Consider the following 19,807-nt stretch of genomic DNA (forward strand, 5'->3'; position numbering starts at 1 on the left):
TGTATGTTGTTTCAGGATGTGGGTTTTGTGGCTTGTGTAGCTTCGACATGAGAGATGTTTTTTTAGTTACTCATAATTGCACCAGTGTTTTTTTTTCTTTTGCATCCTCTTACATGCATATCTATTTGTATGTGTTATTTAAAAAAATTGCTGCTAAGAGACCAAGGACTTCCTCAAATGTTATATAGATTTACATACCACACTGAAGCTCAGACTCACACTCAAATATACTGCACCGTCAACTGACAATCATCAGCCAGATAGAAAGCACAATGAATTTGGGAGTAATGATTTACACCTTGGTTGAAGTGCTTATTGCAGTTAGTTGCTGTCTGGGTAACATGCTGGTCATTTTGGCACTTTGGACCACTAAAAGCATTCAACAGCCAACATTCTGCCTTATTGCATCTCTGGCTATGGCTGATTTTCTGGTTGGATGTGTGGCCATACCATTGGCTGTAGTGGTGGATGGACGGGTGAAGACTTCGTTCAATACGTGTCTCTTCATCAGCTGTGTGGTCATTCTGTTCACCCTCGTTTCAGTTCTGTCTCTGTTGGCTATTTCGCTTGACCGTTTCCTCCGGGTGTATATCCCTCTCAGGTAAGAGTATGGATTAATAAGACACATTTTTTTAAAAACAAACTAAAATGACTCATAGTTGAATAGTGAACATAGTAATTTAGTAGTAGGAAGTAGTAATTATGGACTTTGTGGTTTATATGGTATGTGTGAATGGGTGGATGACTGGATGTGTAAAGCGCTTTGGGGTCCTTAGGGACTAGTAAAGCGCTATACAAATACAGACCATTTACCATTTACTATATCATTTTATCACATCGACCAGTACTTCACTAACAATTTATTTTGTTTTAAAAAAAATCATTTTATGCTATTTTAATTTTTTTTGTGAGACTATTTTATTGTTTTCATTTTTTAATAGGTACAAAAGGATTGTGACACAGGGACACTCCTGTCTTGTGGTGGCAGCATGTTGGATTGTTGCAATCCCTCTCAGCTTTACTCCCATGCTTGGGTGGTACAACCATCAAACCTTGTCTAATTCAGCCAATTCTACAATTGTCTGCCAGTTTATAGCTGTAATTCCCATGTCATACCTGGTTTATTTCAGTTTTTTTTCCCTGAATCTGATACCTCTGTTGGTAATGGCCACGTTGTATACCCATGTTTTCTGTATTATAAAAGGACACCTTCGAGGGAAACCAGGCAGTGGTGCTCAAAAACTGTCTCAGAACTACCTAAGAAAAGAGAAAAAGCTGGCAGGATCTCTAGCTCTGGTCTTCGCTCTGTTTGCCCTGTGCTGGCTGCCGCTTCACATAATGAACTGCCTTGTTTATTTTGGTGAGGTGACAAATATACCACCAATAGTTTTATATATAGGTATTATTCTGTCTCATGCTAACTCAGCGGTCAATCCAGTTGTGTATGCATTCAAAATACAAAAAATCAAGAAAGCTTATCTGAAGATCTGGAGAAAGTGTGTTTCACGTGTTGCTGAAAATCAAGAATCCTTGACAAGCCAAATGACAGACAAAAGATCCAGCAGTCACATTGTGTCAAATGACTGAAGGCAGATTTCTGTTTTCTTGCCTTTTTGTTCTAATTATAAGGCTGATTTTTTGTTGTCTTTTCCCCCCGATTATATCTAAGTATAAGGATTAGTATATTTTGTTTCATTGACTTGTGTACTTTATTCAAGTATTACTATAAAACAAAGTACTTTTTGTGATATCTGATTGGTTTGTTTTATCATATTTTAAAATCTCTATGCTGCATCTAGTTTTTTTTTATACAACATGTAAATTTTGTATTTGCTGCTTTGTTGGTTTTCATGCATTTTTTAAACTATATTGTCTTTAAGATTTTATCTTTGTATTGAAGATTTAAGGAAATCCTTACTCACATCTGGAACTATGCAGCACAGGAAACAACTGTACGTGCACTTAATTTTGTATTACCAAAGTAGATTAAAGCCTAAGAGGAAGTGAGACATTCAACTGACAACTACATTCATGAGCGGTCTCCGAGTTCCACTTTAAAATTTTCGTATCATGTCAAGCACATTTTTAGTTTGTCCAAGATGGTTGTCAGTGCAACCAAATAGTTTATCACATGCTGCATGTGATACAGAGATATATATTTAACAATTTCCTCATTTAAGCAGATAGAAAGGTTTATAGTCATTCTGTGTTGAACATATGTGATTTATCCTGATTATGGAAGAATAAGCAACATTAAAGTCCATGCCACACTCCCATTTCAGTGTTCACATTAAGTTTTGTAAATTGTTCAAAAAAGCTGGAGCATTGTGTCTGAAAGCACAAGCTGTTTATGAATTGGTTATAAGAGGAATTATAATGCACTTAAAATTTCTCTTCATTATGAAGTTTCTCTGCAGGAAAACTGGGTCATCTTTTGTAACAAGAAAAGAAAAGAATAGTGCAGATGGCCATAGCGAATGTGACCATGATGCCATTATTTCACAAACAAAAATAACTATAAAAATATTTTTTTTAAATCAGAGATAACCTCCAGCCCAGTGGAAGAGAATGGATTCATGGGTTTCTCATAAATGCACGGCACAATTTATGCACATTTTCTATTCAAACCTCAAAGTTACTTTCCTAAACCTTTGCAGCTCTGCAAAAATCACAACAAACATAAAGATAATAAACCAAAATTCTTGGTGTTCTAAATGACAATCCATATAGCTCATAAGGATTTGAGAAATATTTATTGAAATGTAAAAGCAAAGAAAAGCAACTTACTGTTAAGAATTTGTGGAAAATATAAAAACAATAATATCTGTTTTTATCCTTTTACTTTTGATTTTACAACAACAGTTACAATAAGCCATCATTTCTGTTCAAATGTTGGAGCCAAGGAGTCTTTTAAGAGCTAAAAGCACCAATTTCTGGCTATATGAAACTTAAAATAAGACAAAACTAAGAAAAGAAATTTAGAACCTAAAATAAATGCATCAAATGTGGTTCCAAAATAGGTTACAAACCAATCTGTGATTGTTTTTTACAGTTACACCACAAATTATCATGGTAAACATAATACCTGGTTTGCACTGTTATCCTATCATTGATATTTAGTTGTTTGTTATTTGTATTACATGGTTCGAAACACTGATGTCTATATGGAGCCTCATAGAACTGCTAGCATGGCTATGGCCTCACACATAAATTGCAAAGAAATTTTTAACATACATGGACGTACAGACTTTTATTTAAAAAACTTTTTCTTCTAAATGAAGAAAAAAAAAGCTAAATTCAGTAATTAAAAGAAGCATTCATATATAGATTAAAAGTCATATTTAGATATGAAAATAAAGTTCAGCATGCACTGGACATTTAGTTCTTAAAACAATGAGGGGTAATATGAAATAAAACCCTCTGCCATGCATTTGGTTAACAAGTGATATGTGGTTTTCATCCTTTCAAGCGTCTTCTGAAAGAAACTCAGAAGCACTTCGCTTAATTTATCCTCATCCATATCTTCGTCAAATTGCACACACTTTTCATAATCTGTATATGGAATATAGGAAAGGAAATGACAATGAAATGTTAAAACTTAAACTGATTTATATATGCACACTCAAAAGTGACACAGAGTGTGCTACACCATCATAAAATCATCATGCTGCCCAAAAGACATAAAAACACATTTTTGAAAGAAGAAAGAGGATCATTTACATATGTGCTATCTGTTCCTTTTTTTTTTTGGTTGCTGTAAAAGTCTCACCATGATCAGTGTTGAGGAGTTGGGGTTTAGACCATCCCAGACACTCTGCCTGTGTCTCAAACTCCGTCAGCTCAGCAGCAGAAACAGCTGTTCGTCTACCTGGTGAAGCAGTGCGACATCTGAGATAAAAGGCCTGTGATAATATGATGGATTGTATTGAACCTTGTATTTCTCACAGCGTGCATTTTGCTTTTTGTTTAACTACAACAGGAAATTACAAATTATGAATGGTCTAAAAGCCCCCAGCCCTGCCACCTTACTGAAGAGCAAAAGATGACTTTTATCCTCTTTAGAGACGAGGCAGTCAGGACAGCCAGTGTGCAGCAGCACGTCTGGTTGATCAACTGTGGCATCTGTTGGAATCATTAAAGTAATTTAAAGTATTTAAATGGTAGTAATATATTAAATTGTTATTGAACTACAGCTTGTAGTCAGAGTATATTTAAAAGAAAAACCTCTTACTTTCACTGTCGAGTTCAAATATGCTGCTGTTTGCATAGAGAAATGTTGAGATTCCATTGATACAAACTCCATTCCTGCAACATTCATCATTACAGATTTAACACCTGAAAGAACAGCTGAACAATGTTACCATGTTAAATGCTATTAATTTAACTAAAAAACAAAAAATAAAACATTACTTACGCTTTCAAATAAGTAGTATCACCATAGAGGTTTGGTTCGCCCTTAGAAATTACATCCACTGCGGCACTTGGGGAAAATAAAGCACTGACTAATGTTGAAGACAGGCAAAACTCTGTGGACACAGCTATAAAGTGCCACCTCCCAATCAGCTGAAATAAAAGATTTGTTTTAATTGATTGATTCATTATTTATTTTGGAAATTCACAAAAAAAACATTCAGAATATTTCCCTCCATCACATCTCAGAAAAAAATTGCAAGTTTTAACAGCTGAAACAAAACAAATGTGGAAAGACACTTACATCTGGACGTTGGTCGACTGGCTTTAACAGCTTCTCACAGGCCAGCGATGCAGGCTGGCCCACTGAGATGAGACTCAGCAAAACAAGAGCAGCACTCAAAGTCTTCATCCTCACAGATATGTGTTCTCTAAAGCCCCTTGTTGGTATCAGCTCTGCCTTAAAATAATATCACCAACCAGTTATTTTTCTGCTTCATCCACCCGCCCCTGTCTGGGTAGCTACAGAACAGATAACCACATGTTAACCCTGATGTTATTTGACCAAGCTGATGTTTATTCGTCAAACATGGTGCAGCAAAATAGTTAGGTTTGCAGAAGCACATAACAGAACACTGATATGTGAAATCCATGGTTAAAATGTGTTAAATGAATACATTCACAGCTACAAAATACAGTGAGTGTGTGTGTGTGTGTGTGTGTTGGGGGGGGTCAGTTATGCTGAAGTTTTTCATATTTATGCAACATCATGCTTTTAAAGGTTGTGTGCTTTAGGAAACTGGAGCAATATTGCATGTTCACAATCCAGGTTAAAAGCCAAAAGCTTTTTTTTTTTAAGTAATGATCTTGGCTAGGAGATTACCCTCAACTGCAGATATAAGCACTTTTTTTGCACTTTGTACTTTGTACTCTGTATATTTACTGTAGTCTGTTTAGCCTGTCTAGTTTTTACCTAAATACCTTCACTTCAGCCCAAATAGTTTTTTTATTAAGTTATTCTAAAACAACACAATAAAGCATCAACATGATTGAGCTCTATACCCTGATTTGCTGCACATGGAGTCAAAAACACATTACAATTCTCAATGAGAAAGAGCAAACACATTGACTGTAAAGAAAAGAGAAATAACGCAGTGACATTACTAAAGGAAACTGAAGTTGTGTGGCTACCTGGGAGTTACCACAGCCTATATTTCTGAAGTACCATTTAAGACACTTAAGAGTCAATTACTTTCACATAAAGTATTTACACACATGAAGGCCACTTTACGCAACTGGCTCGGCTCTTCTCCACGCTGGCATAACTTAGTGTTTGCAGCATTCATGTAGTCTAGACAAGGATCATGATAGGAATAACTTTAAGTTATAGACAGATGAGTGAAATATGCTCAGTTAATCATATTTATTATAACAATCCAACCTTGTATGATTGATGCGTATCTAATATACACAATTTCACTCAATAAGATTTGAAGTTCATGTAACCTGTGCGGAAAACTACTGTCAACCTGTGCCTGGGGAAGCTGTGACTTCATGTTGGCATCAGCACAGTAGACTGGCTTTGAAGGGAGCTTGTCTTACATTTTGCATGCAGATTAGACTGGGAAACTTACAGAATATACTGGGCACACCCAGTCCTGATGGGAGGTGTTGTGTAGTTGAGATGCTGAATGGACTGAAAAGGTTGCACTATGCTGGATACCACTGTCACATAGCAAAGAATACAGCGCTTTCGGTTTGGTACGCATATGTATCAAACAATACAAAATTTTTAATTTATGTTATCAACTTTTCTTCTGACGATGCTGTCTGTGTTGAGAGCTCAGTGGATCTGCGTTCGACTACTCGGCCTAGGCTGCACTGTGGAGCGCAGATCCACTGAGCGCAGCGCAAGCTAGCGAGACAGAAGTTAAGCTCGTTGCAACATGGCAACTGCCTCAACGCTACCCGAAATTGAGCCTCCCCCACCCTCATTCAGATCTGGCGTTTGGAACTATCTTGGTTTTCATGTTAAGCATGACCCTGATGGTAAGCGCGTCATGGACAAAAGTAAAACAGCATGTCAGATGTGCCACGCAATGCTCAATTACATTGGTGGGAACTAGTGCGTTAGCGCAGTTTGCTCGTTAACTTATTGACACTGTCCAGCCCCACGCACGGGGCGATCCGCAGTAACTCTGAGATTTGCCATGTTATGGCGTTAACGTCATTTTAATGAGATTAACGCTGACAGCACTAGTGGGAACACAATGAATATGACAGCACATTTACGCCGACATCATCCTAGTGCAAAGACAAGTGGAAGCAGACAAAAACAACAAGCACTCATGCTACAAACTTTACTCGAGTCATTTAGACAGCACATGATTCTCCTTATGGGGACCTGATATGTTTAATATGCTGCTGAGAATATAGCCCAGAAGAAGCGTATAGTATAGCTTTTATTTTGGAAAGAGCCATTTCTCTGTAATAAACTCTCTTTTCCAAAGATGAGTGATTTCTCAATCAGATAGATTTATTTTTTTTATTATTATTTTGTTGTTTCAGTAACATTAAATTTAAAAACTGTACTTTTGAGTTAAAATATATATTTATAATTTTAATAAATGACAAATTAAAAAGGCATGAACATTCTTTTGTATCGAAAAAATATCAAACCGTGACACCAAAGTATTGAACTGAACCGAACCGTGAATTTCTGTGACGCCGAGACAAATTCCACTAGTGGAACACAGCCACAGAAACAGAAGCCATTCGTAACAGCAAAACTGCAGACGTGGAAGCAGAGCAACTACAGACGAAAGCTTCGACCTGTTTCACCAATGTAAAGCCCCCAGCATCCAACATCAACATGGAGGGGAGGAAGGCACTCACATCACATAGCAATCACAAGAACATTATCATCCTTCCAGCAGACAAGAGTTTCTGCATGGTTTTGCTAAACCAGAAAGACCATCATGAGAAAAACTGTGTCACTGCTCAGTGACAAAAATACTTATGACCCCCTGAAACAAAACCTAGGAAGTGGTTACAGGAAGAGGGTGATAGATTGCCTGAAGCAGTTAGAACAAGACAATGTTATTGACTGGACCTCATACCACAGGCTATGCCCAGGGGAATCTACAAAGATACATAAACAGGGTGTACCTTTAAGACCAATTGTCTGTACTATCAACTCAGTCACCTATAACATCTCAAAGTTTCTGGCTTTGATCCTCAACCCGCTGGTAGGCAGCTCTGAACACCACGTCCAGAAGACCTTGGATTTTGTTGAGAAGGTGAGAGATGTTATTATGGGGGCAGATGAAACAATGGTTTTTTACAATGTTACAATGACTCTTCACTTGTGTTCTAGTCACTGAAGCATTGGAGGTAGTCCGTAAGAGATTACAGGATGAGCCCAACTTCAGTAGCAGAACCACAGCACCGACCGGTTGTATTTGCTTTTGGAACTGTGTCTTAATTCCACCTATTTCACATACAAGGGTCAGTACTACAGGCAGAAACATGGGTGTGCCATGGGTTCCCCAGTTTCGCCCATTGTGGCCAATTTGTACATGGAAGAAATGGAAAAGAGGGCTTTGTTACACTGTTCCAAAAAATAGTAATGTCAAATTATTTTACTATGTATTTTACAGTTGTGTACTGTTTTTCTAGAATATCATTACATTTACATAAGTAGACTGTGATCTGACACGTCAAATGTAAAATAACATAACATCACTGTAAATGTAATGAAACACAATTTACTTGTTTTTTAAATATATTTTTTTGTACATATGCATATTTAGATTGTAAAAATACATCCAGAAATGTCTCCCATCATGCCTTGGGACATGTGCTGTTGTTTAGATGTTCTTGTTGTTTAGATGTACAGACAGAGGCTGAAGCTCTCCAAACCTGTCGTGAGGACAAAAAAAACTGTGGAGCAACGAGGCTGTGGAGGAGCTTCGCACGTGTTTGGAGTCTACAGACTGGGACACAATGAAGGCTGCTTCTAACAGCTTGGACGAGTTTACGGACACTGTCACCTCCTATATCCACTTCTGTGAGGACAGCATTGTGCCATCACGCACCAGGGTGAGTTATAACAATGACAAACCCTGGTTTACTCCTAAACTCAAAAAGCTGTGGCTGGAAAAGAGAAAGGCATTCAGAAGCGGAGACAGGGACTGCTACAGAGAGGCCAAGTACAGGTTCACTAAAGAAGTGGACATTGCTAAACATCAGCACTCTGAGAAGATGCAGCAGCAGATCTCAAAGAATGACTCGGCCTCTGTGTGGAAAGGTTTTAGGAATATCACAAACTACAAGCCTAAAACCCCCCACTCCACTGATGACGTGCTCTTGGCCAACACCCTTAATGACTTTTACTGCCGTTTTGACGAGCCATCAGGCAGCCTTCACACCTCCAACGGCCCCAACAATAGAGGCACTTTGGACACTAATTCCCCCACCTCTCCCCCCTCCATAGAGCCATCACCACCTTCAAACTGTTCACCTACAACACCCCCCTCCTCACCCCACACAAAAGAGGATTTCACACCACCTCCTCCCACCACAACTCTTCATATTCATGAAGCAGATGTGAGGAAGCAGTTTAAGAACCTGAATGCTCGAAAAGCTCCCAGACGGTGTGTCTCCTGCCACCCTCAGACACTGTGCAAACGAGCTGGCCCCAGTGTTTTCTGGCATTTTCAACTCCTCACTGCAGGCATGTCATGTGCCTGCCTGCTTCAAGTCCTCTACCATAATCCCTGTCCCCAAGAAACCTAGAATCACTGGACTAAATGACTACAGACCCGTGGCTCTGACATCTGTGGTCATGAAGTCATTTGAGCGCCTAGTTCTCTCCCATCTCAAGACCCTCACGGCCCCCCTCCTGGACCCCCTGCAGTTTGCATACAGAGCCAACAGGTCTGTAGATGACGCCATCAACATGGCCCTACACTTCATCCTGCAGCATCTGGACTCCCCAGGAACCTACGCCAGGATCCTGTTTGTGGACTTCAGCTCTGCCTTCAACACCATCCTTCCAGACCATCTCTGAGGCAAGCTTTCCCAGATGAATGTGCCTGATCCCATCTGCCGGTGGATCACTGACTTCCTGACGGACAGGAAGCAGCATGTGAGGCTGGGAAAGAATGTCTCTGACTCCCGGACCATCAGCACCGGCTCCCCTCAGGGCTGTGTTCTTTCTCCTCTGCTCTTCTCCCTGTACACCAACTGCTGCACCTCCACCCACCAGTCTGTCAAGATAATCAAGTTTGCAGATGACACCACCGTTATTGGACTCATCTCGGACGGGGATGAGTCTGCCTACAGGAGGGAGGTTGAACGTCTGGTGACCTGGTGCTGAATGCCCAGAAGACAGTGGAGATTATTGTGGACTTCAGGAAGCACACAGCCCCACTCCCCCCCATCATCCTGACTGACACCCCCATCACCTCTGTGGACTCATTCCACTTCCTGGGTACCACCATCACTCAGGACCTGAAGTGGGAGCCCACCATCACCTCCGTCATCAAGAAAGCCCAGCAGAGGATGTACTTCCTGAGGCAGCTGAAGAAATTCAACCTGCCAACACGGACGATGATGCAATTCTACACCGCAATCATCGAGTCCATCCTCACCTCCTCCATCACCGTGTGGTACGCTGGAGCCACTATCAGGGACAAACAGAGACTGCAGCGTGTTGTGCGCTCTGCTGAGAAGGTGATTGGCTGCAGACTCCCATCTCTGCAGGACCTGTACACCTCCAGGACATTGCGGCGTGCAGCTCGGATCTCAGCTGACCCTTCTCACCCTGGACACAGTCTGTTTGACCTGCTCCCCTCAGGCAGGAGGCTCCGGTCCATTCGCACCAGAACCTCTCGCCATAAGAACAGTTTCTTCCCCTCTGCTGTTGGACACATGAACAATAAACGTACGACTGTTCCCACCACTAACATATGACCCTACGCTGTGTTCACTGCATCATTCCATGTTTTGGCACTGATCACCACCTGCACTCATGTATATATCTTTCTACGTAGCACTTTTAATTCTTATTCTTACTTTTATTTTTTCATGTCTATTTAAGCGCAATTTATGACAGTATGTTTGCACAAGAATTTCACTCACATGTGCTGTACCAATGTACCTGCACATGTGATGTGACAATAAAAGTGATTTGATTTGATTTGATTTGATTTGTAAACCTGCTCAACATTTGGCAGTAAAACCCTTTCTGATTCTGATTGTTTTATTGTTTATGGTTGCGTTACTTTTAACTGTTATCTTGAATGTTGTGTTTACGCCGTGGTGCAGAGTCACTGACAGTTGTTGTTTTGCAGAGAGAGTGCTGTACCATGAGTGACTTCTGTTGTGCTGTTGTTGAACCTTGAGGCACATTGTAGCACCGGCAAAGGTTTTAACAAAGAGCTCCCCCTACCAGCTTAGGGTTAAATAACAAGCTCATTCTCTCTCTGTGAGCTTCTTTGTTAAGATTTCTCTGTATGCCACAATATAAAACATTGCACGGACACGCTGTGCTAATTATATATTTTGAAAAAGAAATGTAGAGGTAGGAATTGCAATTAATCTAAATAACATGACGCTAAGCATCGGCCAATGAATGTGAACTAACAACAACAAGGTCGCGGGTATGGCTGCGACCATAGGAAAAAACCCTAATGTGAAGGTATTTTACTGTGAATTTGATAGTAATGTTCTGTTCTTCTAGAATATCATTAAAGTTACGTAAATAGACTTTGATTTCACATTTTGAATGTAAATTAACGTTAAATCACTGTAATGTAATACAACATAATTGTCATGATTATTAAATGTATCTGTCTGTACATATGCATATTTAGATTGTTAAAATACATTCACAAATGTATCATGATTTCACAAATATCTGTCCGTTATTTGAAAGATTTAACTGTTGAATTCAAATGTAATGCTATGGAAAAGTATATAACATGATCCCTCTAAGCTTGTGTTACATCACATAAGTATTATTATCATTGCTAGTTAGGGCGTTCGTGGCTCAAGAGTTGGCAGTTCGCCTTGTGATCAGAAGATTGCCGGTTCGCGCCCCAGCTCGGACACTCTCCGTCGTTGTGTCCGTGGTCAAGACTCTTCACCTACTGCCTACTAGTGATGGCCAAAGGGGCCGATGGTGCGATATGGCAGCCTCGCCTCTGTCAGTCTGTCCCAGGGCATGCAATCAATTATTATTTAAACCAACTGTTAACTGTATATTTCTGTACATTTACATATTATGCTTCATATTTCCCCATTCTGTGACCTTGTTTATAGGTAATTTCATTGTTTGATCACGTAAAAATGTTCCTAATTTAAAAGCACTTGGAAAAGGCAGAATCCCATGTCAAATTAGCGCAACAAACTCTATTTTCATTACTGAAAATGACCGTGAAAATGATCATGAAAGTGGCCACTTTCATGAGCAATGTTCCCTCTAAGCTGCGCACGTGCGCAATTGCGCACTACCTGTACAGTCTCTGAACACAAAAAAAATCTAACCTGAATTGAAATTAAAATTAATACTTTAACAATTCTGTTTTGCAGTGTTAGTCAGTAAGTGACTGGCTGCTCCCATTTGGGAACGATGCCACCTTATCCCATAGTCCAGCCAATAATGCCTATATGCGCAGCCAATCAACGTCGTTGACAGGCTATAACAGCGTCCTTATGTGCCGACACCGGTGTTTTAGCTGGCAAAGGGCGTGGCTGATGTGGAGTGAAGCCACGTTAATGACAACGTGTACAACCATTGGAGATGTGAGCAGGACAGACGGACGGGACAATTGACGGAAAACGTGTGGACTTTATACCAGTTTTTAAATTGTGTTGATAGGCCACGTAAAACCAGAGTTGTGATAAAAAAAAATGCAATGTTTGGTTTTCTTCCTGAATACTGTCGTTGTTTATATTTACTGCAGGAAGAAACGGTTAAATCGGCGTTTTATAAGAAAAAAGGCTCGAAAGCACTCTCCGCCTGTGAACAAAAACAAACCCCACCCCCCTCTGCCTTTCTTATTCGTCCAATCAAATTCGTCGACCAATCAAAAAATGATATGGCAACGTGGCATCTAGTTGTTAAGAAACGGGGGAAGTTTTAGGAGTGACTGCGGTGTTTTGAGATGTGAGAGATTTGCGACGTTTAGCGCAAATCTTGTGTCGTTAGTGTGTAGTGTAGTCAATAGTTTTGTTGTGTGTGTCAGAACAATGAGGCGACTGCTGAATGTTACAGACTGATACAGGAGTGATACATCTACTCTGTCAGGCCTGCAGGTATCAGGCTGTTGTTCTCCTTTATCTCATAATGGACAGGAATTATTTTTTGGAGTGGCACAAATAATTTGTGTGGCATCAGATTTGATGCAGAACAGCTGATTGTTCTGTAAATAGTTTGAAATGTTTATTTAAAAATGCCTTGGCTGCATTTAAAAAAAATAGCTGCAAAAAACTTTGTTTGCCAAACTCTGTTACTTTTTTGAAGAAGTAACTATATAATTAATTGGCCAGCATTGGTCATTATATACTGTATTTTGGAAACAGAGTTACAGACTCTCTCCCAGACCACAGACTCATAATACAAGTCAGAGCTTTATAAAAATAAAAAAAAAAGTTGTGAAGGAAATTGCCATCCCGGGTTTCCTCCGTGGCGTGAGCGATAAGCAGAGTTTTGTCCTTTCCTTCTAAGATTCCTAATTATTTAAAGTAACACTCAGGTATGCCGTTCAGCTGGGTTAGTTACAGCGCCGGGAGCAGCTTGGGAGAACAAGGAAACACAGACTGCTTCAGGTTGCCTTCCCAAATCAACTCAAAGGTTTATTTGATACACAGCAGTTTATATAGATGAAAAAAAAGGTTCGTGTGTCAGCTTTCCCAGTTCAAACCGGTACAGACCAAATAAGGAAACGTCTTCCTGCCTTGTGAGCAAAGAAGTATCCTGTGTGTAGTTTATCAGTTCAGCTATAATTTATGATCATCCCAGCAAAATACACTCCTAGACATAAAATACAGAGTTCTTTCATTAGTGAATTCTGAAACAAACCACCTAGCCTTTAACGAGCCTTTTCCAGGAGATAATAAAAAAAGGGAGGATGGGAGTAAGGAAGTGGTCTCATCTCTGTGGTATTTTCGACCTTGGGGTACCAGCTTGTGAGTCCTACACATTAATTCTTGGGTCACAGAGAAAGAGAAAAACAACTAGTAGATGGGCCTTATTGAGCAACTCTTTTCTGTATAAAACAATCTTCTGTAAATGCTAACCGTGGTACTAAAATACCTAACAGTTCCCCTCTTTTATTATTTTTTAAAAATAATAACTCAAATAGAAAGGAAAAATCACAAATGTAATAACATAATATAAAAAGCAAATCATAAAATGTAATAGTTCACAACCTAATGTTCAATATACACATCAGGAACATCATTGGTAACATCTGACACATAATCTGGGTCAATTTGTGTCAATTGCAAATACATTGAAGTAGCTGTACTAACAGCTATACGGGTTATCATTGAACGTACACAGGGTACCACACAACAGACAATAATCATCAAAAACATGCTGCAACGGTTACAAAGGCTACAATTAGTTCCTTCCATCTTCCAAACGTGTCCTGTAGCCACTTATGTAGCCACTGACCGTGGCCTGTATTGGCAATTAGTTCTATCTGCAATGCTTCAAGTTTATTCATAGCTTGTGTGAATGAACCGTTAGGGGCGGTGTTATTGGGAATGAAAGTACAGCATACATCAACGGTTACTAGACCACAGGTACCGGTCCAATTAACAGGTAAAGCTAATCTAAGGGTATTATTGCACAACCAATAAGCATGTGGGATTGGTCTAGTTAGGCGCGTGACCATGTGTGATTTAACTAACTCCCCCCAGTCAGTGTCATTTAATACACCCTCTGGGGGAACAATGATCGATTCTGCGCTCGAACTTGAACTGTGTGTGTGTTCCTCCAGATATGATACAACTTCAGCCATAGAGACAGCTAGCCATGTCTCATTACAGCGTGCACCTGGGGAGTCAGAGAAGAATGTATAGTTATCCTTTGTATAATCTATGTGTGTGTCTGGGCCAGTTAACTTTAGTCTGCGCAGACATATCATACTAGTATTAAAATGGAGAGGGATCTGTCCTAAGGGCAGTGAGGGCTTTAACCTATTCTTAGGGCGTTTCATTGGGGCGCAGGCGTCATCAGATAACTTCAATAATTCGCCTAATGGAGTCTCAGGGTTAGTTGGTGTGTGTGTGTGTCTAAGTAGGCAGTCGAGAGGGCTCAGAGTCAACTGTAAAGTGTCTTTAAAGAGAGCATTACCTCCGCCGATTTTCTCTAGTCCCTCAGTGAGGGGGAAACCGGATATGGGGTATCCTACTATTACCTGTTCTGGATTAGCCTTTGAACAGACATAACAGTTACTGTTTCCTAAATCACGAGCGGCTGTTCTGGCATTTTCATACCAGGCGTTAGCTCCTGTTCTAGAGGGTGCATAAAATGGTTTATTAGTGGCGTCTATGTTGCTATTTACTGATTTTAGGGAGCGTGAGGAGTGCATTAAGTAGGTGTCTTGCAAAATGGAGCATGAGGTATAGTCAGCAAAATATGACCTGCAGAAATGTGAACATGGTTTCAGTTTACAATACAAAATAGCAAAGAGAAATCCTAAAGTTAATGCGATAGATATGATAAATAACCTAAATATATAAGACAGTATATAAGAAAAACAGTTCTTCAGTCGTCTCCTGGCCTGGTCCCAGGTTCGAGAGACATTGAATAAGCGTCGTGTTATGACAATGGGCATTTCATTTTCTCCATTATCAGGATGGAATGAGTCTGGCTTTATCAGGTTAGACATCATGTGGTACTTTTGGCTTTCTGTTCCTGCTGGATGTTTGAGTACCTTGTTGTTGTTCTTTCAGACGTTGTGTGTTAATCAGTGATTGTGTGTGTGCACTGGATCCGGGCGCTGGCTCGCCGGAGATGTCATCTACCCGTGTGTGTTTATTTGCTCTAGTTCCGGGCGCTGGCTCGCCGGAGATGTCGTCTGCTTGATCCGACGCCTGAGATGGTCCGATTGGGCTGGTCTTAACCCTGCTGGCATGAATCCACTGAGGTTGTCCGTCTGTGAGGATGCTGGTTCTTCGTCACTGCCAGTACAGTCTGGGGGCTGGAACACGCGCGGCCTCCCAGAGAGTCCTTGGTTTTAGTGGCTTCTCCAACATGCATCTCCTTGTCTCCACTGGTGGAACTGTGGAGGGGAAAAGCTGAGAGAGACAAACTTTCTGATAGTTATTATTCAGTTTTTCTACCAGGTTGTGAACATCAGTGGACAATGCAATATACATCACCTTCTACTAGCGGTGCCCCTCTGGAAGCTGACCATGGTGTTGGAAATAGTCTTATTTCAAATGGAGATAATTTGGTTACTGCAGATGGAGTCATTCTAATCTCACACAGGACTTGAGTAAGTAATTTGACCCAGGTCATTAAAGTTTTAGCACATTTTTGAATTACTTCTAATGTGAATGAAGATCCTCTATCACTGTTAATCTGGTGAGGTATTCCGAATCTGGGTATTATTTCATTGCTCAACTTTTGACAGACTACTTCTGCAGTTTCTTTTGAGGTTGGATAAGCTTCTACTCATTTACTAAATTGATCCACTATTACCAGTAAGTACTTGATGCTTCCTTGTGCTGGCATATGTGTGAAATCAATTTGTAATGTATGAAATGGAAAATCTGGTTGTGGTAAATGCTGATGTTTTGCTTTTGAGCTACCTACATTAGTTCGCGCACATGTTAGACAGGTTGCTAATATGCTTTTTACTGCATGTGATGTTTTCTCAATTACAAATCTTGATTTTATTGCCCCTATTACCCCTCTTTGTCCGACATGACTCACACAGTGAAAATGTCGGGCAAGGACTGGCATCAGGGAATATGGGAGGGCAATCAAACCCTTAAGATTTTGTATAGGCCATCTCTGTCATCTAAGGTACAGTCATTATTCTATGCAGAGGCTTGCTCTTGTATGAATTTTAAATCAACATTTGTGTCTAAATAGTCTGGGAGTGTAACAAGTGGCAGCTGTAGGGGCACAGATAATACTTCCTGCGGAGGTGGGAGCTGTGATGCAGCTGCAGCCTTGGCTGTCACGTCTGCTAAGGCATTACCTGTTGCTTCGTCTGTGTCAGCTGTACTGTGTCCATTCGTTTTTACAACTGCAACGGCCGATGGTAGCTGTATAGCCTGAAAAAGTCTTTGAACAAAATCACAATTTAGCAATTTATTTTCCATCAGCAGATCTAAATCCTCTCTGTCTCCACAATGTGCCAAAGTCATGCACAACGCCAAATGCATAGCGGCTGTCTACGTAAATTGTCATACGCTTATCCAAATGTAGCTCACAGGCGCGTATTAAAGCCATGAGCTCTGCTTTTTGTGCTGAGTGAAATGGTAATGAGTGAGCCTCTAGTATGATGTCAGGCACTGTTACCACTGAATAGCCACAAAGAAATGAGTTGTCACTCGGCCTTGAACAGGACCCGTCCACATAAACCGTGGCTGAGTCTGAGATACGTGTTTGCTCTAAATCTGGACGTGGTGCTGTGGATTCCTGTATACGTGTCATGCAGTCATGATCGTCAAGCCTGTCTGAGCCATCCTGTCGGTCAGAAGAACACAGCATAGGATCAATAAATGTGCTGGCGAATCAGGTGTGCTGCTCGCTTTTATAGTGAGATTTGCATATGCTGTTTAGTTATGTTTGCTACAATGGTCGTGACCTGGTGATTGGTGTGTAGAATAGTGTCATGTGAGAGTGTGAGCTTCTCGCAGTCCCTTATCATGATAGAGCAAGCTGCTACTGCCCTCAGGCAGGCCGGCATTCCTGAACAATTCAGGCAGCACCTTTGAGTGGCGGAGGTCAGCACTCCCTGTAATGCATTGAAAGAGGCAGTCATTTCTGTGGACCACAGTATTCGAGGAGGCTTGTCCTTTTTACAACAGTCACGCAGAATGTGGTCATGAAAAGAACAGTCTGGTATCCACTGTCTGCAATAGTTCACCATGCCCAGGAAGGACAACATTTCCTTCTGTGTAGTGGGACGAGGGACAGAGGTCACAGCTTTGACCCTGTCTGCAGTCATGGAACGTTTTCCGTGAGACAGTGTGAATCCCAAATATTGAACAGAAGTCTGACAGTACTGCATTTTCTTTGCAGATGCTTTGTGGCCAGTCTTTTGGAGGTGCTGGAGAAGCATGTGTGTAGCAGTTTGACATAGTTTTTCACTTTCAGCACAGAGGAGGAGGTCATCCACATGTGGATCAGAGTACAGCCCTCAGGAGGAGTAAAGCTGTCCAGGGTAGCACGGATCACCATTGAGAAAGCAGCAGGGCTGTCTATCATGCCTTGAGGCAGACGAGTCCAAGTGTACTGCTTATTTCTATGTGTAAATGCAAATAACGGCTGTGTATCTACATGCACAGGCACTGAGAAAAAGGCAGAGCATAAATCCACCACGGTAAAATGTGTATGCAATGCATGTCAATATGCTGTGAACATCTGAAACGAGAGGTGGCAGAGGAATGTTGACTGCATTAATTTGCCTTAAGTCTTGTATGAAACGCCATACGCCAGGTTTGTTAGGCTTTGGCACAGGATTGACAGGAGTGTGGGCTTTATTGCTCCTGTAGTCAATAAATCTCCTATCATGACATCTAGAGCTGCGGCTTTTTCCGTGGAAAGGGGACATTGCCTGACATATACTCGCTTTTTGTTTTTTTTAGCTGTGCGTGATAAGGTATGCAGTCAATAAATCCTATCTCATTCTCACTTTTTGACCACAATGTCATATTCTGGTATTCAGCTGGCAACGTAAGTGCAGAAATAGTACAGTGGATAGGGTAGGTTAGATCTATGTGACGACATATTTCGTAACCTATGTCTGAGTTATGTGACAAAATCACTGTTTGACCTTCACTTGTGTGAGCAGTTATCATGTTGTTGAACAGTGTGAGAGAAACAAAAGTGTGGCTCCCAGTCATGGGATTACCTGGTAGTGGCGTCTGTACACGTTTTTTTTTTTTTGGCACAGTGTGTGACATAGAGTACCGGACAAAAAGGATGTTGAGTTCATTCTCTGCTGAGGGTCCAGCTGACACAGAGGATGTTCCTTCTCCATCATGTCGGTGCATAGGGCAGAGAAAACATAAGCTGTTATCAGTGTCAGCAAACATTTCACCCTTTGTGTTAAATTAAATACACAAATTCATTTTTGCTTTGGGTGTCTGCGGCTGCTGGAAAACTGAGCTAAATTTGCACCTCTAGCTTGTCCAACAGTGCATAAAGCGTTTTATGAATACTAGGATGGATTCATCAGGCTTCTGTTTACACATAGTTACTGCATTTAAGTCAATTTTGTCTCTGGACATTGTTAGCAGGAATTTCTTTAGATTCTTAAAGAAATCGGCGACTTTGTCATTATTTACCCTCCTTTTGTCCATAGCGGTAACATTTGATGCATCACGTCGCGGCATTCTATCATATATTTTCTACAGGACTTTTTAAGCAGACTACTTTTCTTATCACAAATGATATTCAACATTTCTACTGACCTGTTTTCTGGCGATAATCGTTCGGGATAAGGCTCCGAAAAGAAATTAGAATGCATTGAACTTCTTAAGTTGTAAACAAAGTCAGTCACATAAGCACTCCCGCATGTTCTGGATACGTGATCATGGACGTCTTCACCGATTCGCGGACGTAGGTTACACGTAACCGGAAATGGGAGTTGTACTGAGCCGTTATTTGAGACTTTATTTTGTATTTTATTAATTTTTGGTTTTACAGGTACTTTAGATTTTTTATCGGACCTGTCTGTGGTCTTTGAATTATTCTGACCCATGTTCAGTGATTTCCAGAGGGGTTTACACGCTAGGAGGATTTATGTTAGTATTTTCGCTGCGGCACAGCTGAGGTCACTTTAAATTTATTGCTAGCAATTTTTCGTTTGTGTGAGCAACTCTCACTTAGCGAGCAACTTCTCGCTTAACGAGCAACTTCTCGTAAAACAACAGGCAACTTCCTGTGTCTTTCTGCTTTTAATTTACTGCTTTTAACCCTTGTATGGTAATCGGGTCTGTGAGACCCGTTTTCAGTTTTCTTTCGTTTTTTTTTTTTTTTTTTAACAAAATTAAATTTAATTATTTACTAGCTTTCTGTGAGTGAGCAACTTCTCACTTCTTAACGTACGTTTCAAGATAACAGGCAACTCCCTGTGTCACTCTTTGGTGAGCAACTTCTCACTTAATGAGAAGTATTTAAGACAACAGGCAACTTTCT

The 19,807-nt window shown here is 40.6% G+C and overlaps 2 protein-coding genes across 2 annotated transcripts; one reads left to right on the forward strand and one right to left on the reverse strand.

Annotated features, from left to right (window-relative positions):
• Window positions 1–226: 226 nt before the first annotated feature.
• On the forward strand, window positions 227–1,649 carry LOC147331234 (adenosine receptor A3-like). Its single transcript, XM_086294306.1, has 2 exons — window positions 227–601; window positions 942–1,649. The coding sequence occupies exons 1-2, from the start codon at window positions 273–275 to the stop codon at window positions 1,585–1,587; spliced, it is 975 nt and encodes a 324-aa protein (XP_086150432.1). The 5' UTR covers window positions 227–272; the 3' UTR covers window positions 1,588–1,649.
• A 1,085-nt stretch (window positions 1,650–2,734) lies between these two features.
• LOC147331235 (uncharacterized) lies at window positions 2,735–4,876 on the reverse strand. The gene is made up of 6 exons (XM_086293408.1): window positions 4,715–4,876; window positions 4,415–4,563; window positions 4,232–4,305; window positions 4,030–4,122; window positions 3,770–3,868; window positions 2,735–3,552 (listed from the first exon to the last, which is right to left on the reverse strand). Exons 1-6 carry the CDS (start codon window positions 4,820–4,822, stop codon window positions 3,386–3,388), a joined length of 690 nt encoding a protein of 229 aa, XP_086149534.1. The 5' UTR covers window positions 4,823–4,876; the 3' UTR covers window positions 2,735–3,385.
• Between the last annotated feature and the right edge of the window lie 14,931 nt (window positions 4,877–19,807).

Source organism: Aulonocara sp. 'chitande type north' Nkhata Bay, linkage group LG5 (assembly GCF_057382095.1).
Source record: "Aulonocara sp. 'chitande type north' Nkhata Bay isolate Kocher_YH1m ecotype deep benthic linkage group LG5, A_spYH_male_GT1.1, whole genome shotgun sequence".
NCBI classification, from domain to species: domain Eukaryota; kingdom Metazoa; phylum Chordata; class Actinopteri; order Cichliformes; family Cichlidae; genus Aulonocara; species Aulonocara sp. 'chitande type north' Nkhata Bay.